This window comes from Musa acuminata, chromosome BXJ1-7 (assembly GCF_036884655.1).
Source record: "Musa acuminata AAA Group cultivar baxijiao chromosome BXJ1-7, Cavendish_Baxijiao_AAA, whole genome shotgun sequence".
Lineage (NCBI taxonomy): Eukaryota > Viridiplantae > Streptophyta > Magnoliopsida > Zingiberales > Musaceae > Musa > Musa acuminata.
Genome location: NC_088333.1, coordinates 43,743,213 through 43,753,668, shown reverse-complemented (window position 1 = coordinate 43,753,668; position 10,456 = coordinate 43,743,213). Strand labels below are relative to the sequence as shown.

The 10,456-nt window shown below is 36.3% G+C and overlaps 1 protein-coding gene, 1 long non-coding RNA gene and 1 other non-coding gene across 6 annotated transcripts; 2 read left to right on the top strand and 1 right to left on the bottom strand.

Annotated features, from left to right (window-relative positions):
* The first annotated feature begins 264 nt into the window (after positions 1–264).
* LOC108953431 (uncharacterized) lies at positions 265–3,271 on the top strand. Of its 4 annotated transcripts, XR_010515319.1 has the most exons (6): positions 267–429; positions 584–667; positions 765–883; positions 1,017–1,214; positions 1,313–1,384; positions 3,087–3,271. It is a non-coding gene; the product is annotated as an uncharacterized LOC108953431 (long non-coding RNA). The 4 variants fall into 4 exon arrangements; XR_010515321.1 differs by having other exon boundaries at positions 265–429; positions 1,008–1,384; XR_010515320.1 differs by having other exon boundaries at positions 266–455; positions 1,017–1,384.
* Positions 281–437, top strand: LOC135680173 (U4 spliceosomal RNA). The gene has a single exon (XR_010515418.1). It is a non-coding gene; the product is annotated as a U4 spliceosomal RNA (small nuclear RNA).
* A 1,666-nt stretch (positions 3,272–4,937) lies between the features above and the next one.
* LOC135679637 (sialyltransferase-like protein 5) lies at positions 4,938–10,359 on the bottom strand. The gene is made up of 11 exons (XM_065193614.1): positions 10,120–10,359; positions 9,952–10,028; positions 9,230–9,316; positions 9,031–9,108; positions 8,862–8,953; positions 8,573–8,774; positions 7,833–7,923; positions 6,272–6,330; positions 6,007–6,155; positions 5,574–5,655; positions 4,938–5,489 (listed from the first exon to the last, which is right to left on the bottom strand). The coding sequence occupies exons 1-11, from the start codon at positions 10,235–10,237 to the stop codon at positions 5,115–5,117; spliced, it is 1,410 nt and encodes a 469-aa protein (XP_065049686.1). The 5' UTR covers positions 10,238–10,359; the 3' UTR covers positions 4,938–5,114.
* Positions 10,360–10,456: the final 97 nt, after the last annotated feature.

Genomic DNA, 10,456 nt, shown 5'->3' with positions numbered 1-10,456 from the left:
CCACACCACCAATCTATGGATGATTTATATAGTTTTATGTTTACTCAAGGATATAATGTTACCTATCATCTTGCTTGCGTTCGTGTACTACGACGTCAGTCATCAGCCTGGTCTCAGAGACTAGCATAGACCTGATGTGAAACGAGGAGATCAACTCTCCCATTTCTTAGGCAATCAATACTAATTTGGCGGTGCATAACTTTAGTCCCACATCGCCAGTATCGACGGCTCGAGGGAGCAGGCGGTCTATAAAAGCAGATGGCTTGGTTACCCAAAAATTATCTTTGCGCTTGGGGCAATGTCGCAGCTAGTGAGGTTATAACCGAGGCGCGACAATTGCTGGTTGAAAACTATTTCCAAACCCCCTCGTAGGCCTGGGTTCAGCCCAGCGCTTTCGAGAATTTCTGGAAGGGCTCCCTCTAACCAAGGGTAAAGCCCTGCAATACTTAATTGCCGTAAGCTTTAATTTTAATTCATTTGTATTTTGTACTGCGTATGTAACTTTAATCACCTTATCAATATTATTTTAATTAAGTTAATTTTAACCGGCCTGGTAATTGCGTCTCCCAATTAAAATGTTTAGAGACGCGTTGTTCCTCTCCAGAATTGGTGCTGAATAACCCCCGATTCGGCGCTTCCGGCTCTGTTATTTGGCGATTAGCCTCAGGTGTGGCTTCGATTTCCCCGTTGTATTTTGATGCATTTGCTTCTTCCCTGCCTCGGGAACCTTATTTGATTTGTGTCCCCCTGACGTCACCCTGTAGCTATTCATTCCGCTGCCGCATGATTCTTCTCCTTTTCCCCGTCGCTGCCCTCGGCTCTTCTTGTCCCCTTGATTGAGCCGTAGTGATTGCGGTTAAAGGTTCCGGGTCATAAAGAATCGGTGATTACGCCTTGCTTTCGGTTTGATTTCGGTTGGAATCGATGGGATTTTGCATGAAAGATTTCTGTTGATTAGTTGTTTCATTTTTTTTCTCTTTCGCAATCTTCATGAGATCCTGGTTTAGGGTTTGCAGATGGAGAGACATCTACCTATTCTGCTTATAGATCTGCTTGTACTGCACAAGGGGAAGAGCGTGAATTACTCCTGCTATGATTGCTGCAACCCATCACCTACTCTTACTGCCTCAGCAGAGGAATCTACAAAACCAAGAAGCACCCAAAACTCCGGGTCAATTTGACAGGACTGCTGTATTAGCAACTCAAACTAGCAGGTCCAATTATTCCCCTGGCAGGCGCTCTTTGGAAAATATACTTCTCCATTTTTTCTTACCTTATAACATCTCTCTATCGTGGCCACTTTTTATACAAGATCTCTGCTATCCAATCGACTCGGGTTCGTCAAGACAGATCAGGGCCATCAGATCTCTGCTTTCTCAATGAGGTATGTCATAGTTTACTTGCTATTTTCAGTTGCCTAGGTGGTGGGATTGTACACTCAGTTTTGCTTCAAATTAGATACAAAAAGTCTGTCACAATGAATACTCGAGTAATGGAGGGAGAGGCTTTTTTCTCACAATAGTGCCGTGGCAGATCTTGGTTCTGAAATTAGGAGAAAAGTTAAACCTTGGATTTAATATGGTCTCTCATGTATCTGAGATCAGCTAGAGACTAAGAAAAGTAGAACCAATGCATTTGGGTCAACTGATGCTGAACTCTACTCAGCTGCAGAAACAATTAATGAGGGGGTTACCAGGAATCTTGTTGAAAGTTACCCAAACGATAGTACTACATCGGCTCCTTGTTATGCAATTTCTTGTCCTAACTGAGATACATTATATTGGGGAAAGTCTCAGACATGCTTCCGGTATTAAACATCAAAGGTAGTAGTACATTTTTGTTCCATCTCTATCTGGTTTAGCAAGTTATAATTAGTCAAACTTCACTTAAAATCAGATAATATTAGGAGTGTACTGTACTGGTTAATGCATTTATGCGTGTTCGGCATTAATTACTGGTTATGAATTAACGCTATTCATGGCTTGTTAAAATTTAATATAATAGAATAATTGGTGCCACCTTGGTGAGTATGAGAGTGAAAGTGGGAAATTGATTATCATGGGTATGCCAAATTACGAGTAACCTTTTCCGTGACTTGCAAAGTTTTTATGACATGAACACCATGTTTAGTTTGTGAATTGGTGAATAACTTGTGATGACTCTCATTTATGCTGTACAGTAATTCTTGAATAATGCAAGCATGGGTACTTGTGTGCATTCTGCGAGTATCTTAGCTGCCTAAGGAATCTTGGCTAGCCTTTCTTTTGCAAGCCTTTTGGAAACTAGATTTTGTCAGCATCATGGGACATTTCATTCACCGTCCAAACATGGTGCCAAATGCCTAGCCAAGGCTCATTTGTGATGAGGAATTATGTTAAACCTTGAAGAGCTTTCAATGACATGACAAGCTCTGTTAGTAAACAAATGTTCGTCTAAACGAAAAATAATTAATTTAGACTAAACTTGTGTTATTGTACTTCAACGTATTTGCATTTTGCTTGATGAGGGGGATGAAGATGTTCTCCCTATCAGTTTGCTAGTGTATAATATGCATTATGGTGCTTCCATTATGTCTTCTGTGCAAGGTTTTGGATATTAACAATCGACGGCTAAGAGTTTACACCTTTTTTAATTTGGTTCGATAGCACTAATTAATGTTCTAGGAGCACACTCTTGTTGTCTTTGATTTGCCAGGTTCAGTATTAAACTTGGTTCCATCGTGAGGATCATTTTTATAATGCTGTAACTTAGGAATCCTTAAAAATGCTGTTTATATCCAACCTTGTCTCGTTTGTTGGGCGTTACAGTGAATGTACAATTTGTGTGTCTACTGGTGCAGGTTATAGATTAGCAATTAAAACCACAACAACGCCCATTTGTTTTTTGCATATACAACAACAATAATTGCAATTCCTATATGCATTGCTCTCAGTTAAGCTAGAATGTCTGTTGCATTTAGTTGCCAGCATCGAACGTCTTGGTTCCATTCTTCTGACACATTCTGTTTGATAAGAGAAGTATACTGCATCATTAGTTGTTAATTAACTTCGTTTGGTCTTTAATTTTTCCTTTTTCGTGTCATTCAGGAAAGGAAACCATGCTGTTCATAGAGTGATAACAATGGATAGACTTGACATTGATATGGGAGCTTTTATTTGGATCTGAAAAGATTGCCTTCTTTTTTTCTCTTCCTTTCCCTTTTTTTTTTGTCAACTTTGTAACTGTTCATGAAGAAATTAATATCTAGAATAACAAATATTATACTTTCAAAGCAACGGTTGTTATGTCTTGATCTGTCTATATCTTTAATACAACTACATCGTAAGCATAAGAATTGTGTTGTTTCAGCTCCATAATATGTTTTCTTCAGATGAAGACATATTATTCGCACATCTTGTATTGATCACAGCTGATACTGCAGATAAGTTACCGCCTGTCAGGTCACAAAAATAATAAAAGATCATGACATATATAATTATAAAATGATAATTTTATATATTTTAATTTTAATCAATTTATAATTTAAAAATCACATTTTTAAGTGTGATTTGAGCACATGATTAAAAAAAATCTTTCTCTGTATTACTTTAATAAAAATATATATTTTTTTTCATAACAAATTCTTCGTGATATAAGGGTCTTTTGAGCAAAGTTTTCCCTTCTTTGCTCTCTTTAGCGATTGCTATTCCTCTCCATCTCAATTATTGAAGAAATAATAGTTCATCTCAATTTGCATGACTTATATTTATCAATGTAGTAATTCTAATCCCTTTTAAGCTTTCAAAGATAACAACTATACATCTTAGCGAGCATAATTTATCAATCTTTTATTTGGATATGCTTTATTAAACTACATGAATGACTTTTGGATATGCTTTATTAAACTACATGAATGACTCTCTTAGTTGTCTACTAGAAAAGATCTAAATATCAAGAGAACACATTCTAATAATAAATCTTAATCACAAGTTATGATTATAACAAAATCATCTTATTATACAAGCTATTCAAGTTTTAGTTGCTAGCTTCGTACTACCACTAATCTTTTCATGTAGCAATCAACAAAAGCATGATCCAAGTTACAAACCACTCGTCAATCACTCTCACACATACATGCTAAGTTTTTATTTACTTTGATAAAAATAACACAAGAGAAAAATATTATTACTGATTATATATGAAATCTAAAAGTTATTATATATGATTTGACTTTAATTGATCATTCCCTGAGTGATAAATAAATCATTGTTCATACTCTTAATGACCCAGAAGACGAATATAAAGAACTAACGACAACAATTGAGACACGTGGCTCACCAATGTCGTTTAAAAAACTATTTACTAAGTTAATTGATCATGAAACATATTTGAAATGAGAAAAGAAGAATATAAGACCAACTATCACAATTGAATTTAATAAAAAATATAAAGGAAAAGACAATCAAAGTAACCATAACTTCATTAAAGGACCGAACAAGATATCTCTTAGACATGTAATAATACATGAAACCACATTATCCTCTATTACATTATCAACTCTCCAACCATGGTGATAATTTCAATCCAATCAACTCAAGAAATAACTTCAACTATAACTATCAATCGTTGTGGCATTCCAACAATAATAGTTAGTAAAAAGTTATATATTAGCTCTGTGACAAAATAGGACACACCACAAAAGCTTACCGATCCCCAAACCTACTGCTACACTCTATTGGCCTCAAGCAAATATCATGATTACTTCGATTACTCAATTAAGCAGTTGGATTGTTGACTCTAATGTTTCTCATCATATCACTTTAGATTTACAGAATTTATCTATCCATACCGATTATGGAAGCAATAAAGATATTATCATTGGTGATAGTAATAAAATCCTAATCACTTACAACGATAAAGTGACATTCTTGAGGGTAAAAAATCCTGCATTTCCCGATCCAATCCATTCAACACTCAGAAAACAATCTTTGATTTGTGAAAACAATTTCATCTTAAACCTCCTCCAGCATACACCAAAACTTATCGCCTGATGGCGACGGGGCAGCTTTTACTTGTTCTGTTTCTTCGTCAGACCAATGGCTAAACCTGAACCCTTTTTATCTTTAGATTTCTGATCAAAGCGTGTGCTTCACACAGACAAGATCATCCAGTTTGTTTCCATCCATTTTGTAAAGAGAAACACCACCCATCTGAGCATAATGTTCTTGTGCTTCCTTCCTCAATCTCTCGAGTGGCACGAGCTCCCACTTATTGTAATTAGAATTCTTACGGGTATCGCTCATGTCCAGCGATCCAGACACTGGTCCATCTCCGTCCATCGTACCCCATACCTTGCAATTACCAAAGGGTCCTAAGTCACCTTCTTGACCAGTTTGCTCTCTTTTTAAACGCAACGTGACAGTATGAGCGCTTCTTATGATTTCTTTACTTGGTACATCTGACCAATCCTGCTTCCTCTCAGCTCTCATAGGAGAATGAATCCTGATGACCTACATGGATAACAATTTGGCAGGTTAGTGAGATCTATGACTTTGTTATGTGTGAGCCAACTTAATGTGTCAAAGAGGTCTTACACCGAGGCACTCCAGAAGTTGATAATAAGCTCTTCCTTGCAATGGATTGTGCCCTTTTCGGGGGGTTGAGAAGTACCGTGTCCTGGGAGAAACAAATATCAAGCAACAGTTTTCCGTGTGCAGTTGTTTACTGGATTTGAACTATAACATAGAAATCAGGAACTTTAAGCAAACAGCAATATCTTTACTCTTCAGCAGACATAAAAAGCTAACATGCAAATTTCAAGACTTTCAATCTGTATGTATGTAATTATGGACTTCTTAAAATATAAAGCAAGATAAATAAAGATCAGCTCTGGATTATAAGAAGCCTAGTAGGACTATGATAGACATAATATATAACATGGTTGGTTGTCTATTGCCTTTCTTCAATTTTTTAGTTGATTTGCATTGTATGTTGTTTTAGGTCGAAAATGACTCAGAACATACTTACCATTCTGTATAACCAGGATCTACTGTAAATCCATATATGTCAACTGTGTCACACATGGAGAGTGCTAATTCTATAGACTTCATTCCGGTTCCCTTAGCACCCCTTCTTAGAACTATACCTTGGAAAAGGTAAACAGGATTCGGAAGTTCCTGCATTTAAAATGATATGACTCATTAGATTCTGCTATAAAAAAATATGATGCACAAATAAAATTTCTAAAGATATGCAACATAGTGCACAAAAACAACTAATGGTAAAGCATCACCTTTATCACTGCATTGAAATCTCTGTGTATTACACTCTTGATTATAAGCACCTCATCAGCTGCAATTTTCAGACAGTCTTTTAAGTGTGATAATAATTGCTAGAGAAGAACAAAATCAAGTTAATTAAGGAGAATAATAATGACTACTCAGGATTGGTTGATCATGTGAAATGGAAAAAAAAGATACCCATAAACACATGATGAGAGAACAGAAACAATACATCAAGGCTAACTGCTTATAACATTTATATGCCTTGTGCATACTCCATCAACAGCAAAGAAAAATCTTCTAATAGTGTATCTATAAGAACTTTATTTTCAAATCAAGATAAGAATCTATAAACTGAGAGGTGTGCATGCCAATTGTACAGGAAACAAAAATATCTTAATATATTACAATATATGGTGATTGTATCTTAGTGACAAAATTCTCACAAAATATAAACTATTCACAATTTGACCACACGTTTTATTTTATCTAATGATTCCCTGAACAATTCTCCATAGCATAATTGGTTAAACTGATAATGATTTGTTCTCACATCAATCAGGAATCTTTGAGAAGTTACTACTAAATAAAAGGCGATATGATATTGATTTAGTATCTTTAGTTTTCTTTTTCCCTCCACATACAGTTTCACATGAAAGCATATATAGAATATATATTCAAGACCATACCTTCTCTACATATTTTCTTTCGTTTATGACAAATATTTAACCAAGTTGATTCCATTTTTTGATAAGTTCATCCTCCATTTTTAAATTTTAGTTTTAAACTCATGCCTGTTCTTGACTAATGAACTTTGTCTATGGACTGTAGAAAACCATATTAATAATTACTTCCTTAGATTATATCTAATTTTGACCATGTACTTGACTCCCATAGAGTCTATTTATCTCTTATTTATCAATACATTCTTTTTCAGGAAGTTGATAATGTACCAAATGCATATCATGCGGAAAAAAAATCACTATATATAGTATGGACTGAATTTCTTCTGTGACAACTGTTCTTTAGCCCTGAAGAAGGGGGTCAACAGTAAAGAAGACAACTCTTTTCTTGTTATTAAATTGTCATATCATTAAAGAAATGGATTCATATAAGTTCTTTAGAAAATGTGTCTACTTTGTCTTAGCTTAAAAGTTTAGACCCACATATATTGTGATCATAAAGTGCAGTAATGCCACCTTAAATTACTTGCAAATGCCCTAAGATTTTGCAAAATTCACCAAGAATTGAGAGTTCCATGAAGAAAATGATCAGAATTATTAAGTTTGACCTTATGTCTAGAGCATGTATAGGCCCTTATATCCCTACACTGCAGACAGTCAGACATTGCCTATACAAATAATCACTGAGTTCAACTTGGGCATCTAGAACCAAAAAACAAAAAAATCTTAGCATTTGATTTTCATGGAGCACCAATCTTAACACTCTTGCAAAAACCATCATTTGTTTTGAACGTGTCAAGGCTCTATAAACAAGAACCACTAGCAGCATTAACAATGTTAGTATTGTCTGAAATTACAGAAATATCTACATATAAAGCCAGAATCTTACAGGATCCATTGAGAATAGCAGCCATGTTACGAGCAGCACCTCTTACAACTAGGCGAAAATCCCTTTTTAGTCCGACATGTTTAGCATATTTCTGTAGGACAAATCAAGATCAGTCGATAATTACAGAATGTTGATCCAAAATATTCACAAGCTTCTGTTTTCTGAAAGTCAGTAAAGGGCTAAAATTGGGCATATTAAGTCAGATGAATCTGCCTAAGAGGTTGATGAATACATCAGATGTGATACCGACAAGGTGAACAGGCTTATTAAGAAAAGCTTGTTAAAGAATGATGCAGTTTAGCTAATAATAATTGGGTCATGCAGATCTAATTTAATCATATAGCAAGGTAGCTTAGGTATCAATAGAAAAGTATCTTCAGGTTTACCATATGATTTCTTTAGCAACAAGAAACACTAAGAAACAAAGCATTGACTTGCTAACAAGGAAGAAACATCTACCTAACATAATTAGATTGGACAACTATATGTATGAGTCTGCAGGCATGACCACGGCTTAAAAAATCAAGTGCTGTTAGGTCTTTAAAGAAGCTATTGCTTGAACAAACCATAATTCAAGTGTCAGAACAAGAGCTTCAAGTGACCTTTTTTTCCTTGAAAATCTATAAGGAAATATAGAAACTCAGAAAGATGAAGATAAAATTGCTGATGCTGTGGCTCAAACATATATAGATAATTACAATCATGCACATACATCAAACAAAAAATAATCAACCCACTACCTCATTAACAGGAGCCTCATTATCTCGAAACACTGCATCATGTTCATCAATCTCCTCTCCAAATTCTGTCTTCAAGAGATCCCCAGAGTTCCCGACAACCGCACATGTCTTAAACTGGCGGGGGTGGAAGGGGGGCTTTGCAGGTAATATTAAGTTAAGATGTTCCTCACAAAGAGTACGATTATAGCATTTATCTGCACCCCTACGAACAAGACAATATAGAGAAGCTCCTGTTGACTCATTTTGAGATTTAAATCACAAAAAAAACACTGCACATATGGTAACTTACAACTGAGCAATTCTTTTTGCAGCATACTCTAACCATCCATCAGGCCGTACATCTAAGTATTCCCTTGTCAAGACTGTAGTCATATTACGATACTGGAAAATTTTGGGGTTCCAAACTTTTAGTACATAATATAGCAAACAAATCAATGTTTTACCAAAAGGAATCTAACCTGTTCCCACAGAAGAATAGCTTCACAAACATCATATTTGTATTCCAATGGCTCAAAAATTTTAAACTGTGCATTATACTGCAATTAGAAAAACATGGGTTTTAACATCCGAGGAAGGAACATTTTGCAAAAAATTCTCATACAAGTGAGAGAAAATGAATTATTCAAATTCTGGAACAAGTAGAGAGCAGAGGTTGACCCAGGTACTGTTTGTGCCTTCAGGAAATTTAAGCACCAATTTACAGTGATCGATAATATCTGCAGTCAGGCCAAGTCCTCTGCTTGCCTAGAGAAAGTTTCAAGGTCAGACTTAAAGAAAAGAAGGCTAATTTAGTTACTTAATGTGAAATAAGAACAGATTCTAATTGTATAATTGAATGTAAAGGAGGGCACATATGTGTCACCATGCAGATGACCAACACAAGCAAACTAAATTATCAAATCAACAATCAGTTTGATGATGCTATGTGGCAGAAAACATTGCATTTTGCAATAATCAGACTTTTCCATTCTTACACAGCCATATCCAATTCTCACCAAATGACGCAAGGGCTAATCTCCTTTGAGTCGAGTCACTGGACAGAAAGCAAGAGATGTATGGTTCCCATCATGGTTTACATGCATCAGTTTTACACTTAAACCAAGCAAATGCAATAATCAGATCGTGCTCAAAGACGTAAACACTATACTGAAATCCACAAAAAATTGCAAACAAAAGCTTAAGAGAACAACAATGTCATTCTTTTTTTCTTCAATTAAAACCGATATTTTCCCAAACAAAGCACCATTTCCCAAAACCTGATAATTTCATCTTATTCTAAACCACCTGACAACATTGATGCAATTGGACGGAAGTACAGGCGATATTTGTCAAATCCACCATCAAAGACACACAAGGAGAAGAGATCAAGAATCACGTACCACGCACTGCTGGAGGCGGGTCTGCAAATCCGACAGGACCCGGATCTCCTCTCTGCCGACAAGCGATCTCCGGCTTCCTGGAAACCAAGAAAGAGGGAAGAGATCAATAACCAGAAGGGATCAAGGAGTCAGAGTTCCACTTTACTTCTTCTCGATGCAGCGGCTGACCGGTGAAGAAAGAGGACTGAATCGTGACGACGAGGGCGGAGAAGACGAGGGAGGCGCCAAGGAGGAGGACCACGACGGCGGGCCGCCGGCTCGGGGCGGAGCCCTTCGCGGTTCTCATCTCTCGACGACGGCAAGATCGGATCGGACGAAACCCACCGCTATGCAATTGCAGAGCTTGCGAGTGAGGGAGTCGGTCCAGTACTGGAGGGTTTCATGTACGATATAAAAAGAACATGTTTGCTATTACAAACTTTATCATGACATGAACACAACTCTCCATATGTATGATCATCCATGTATGCATATGTGATTTAATTACATTCAAATATCCAAATTA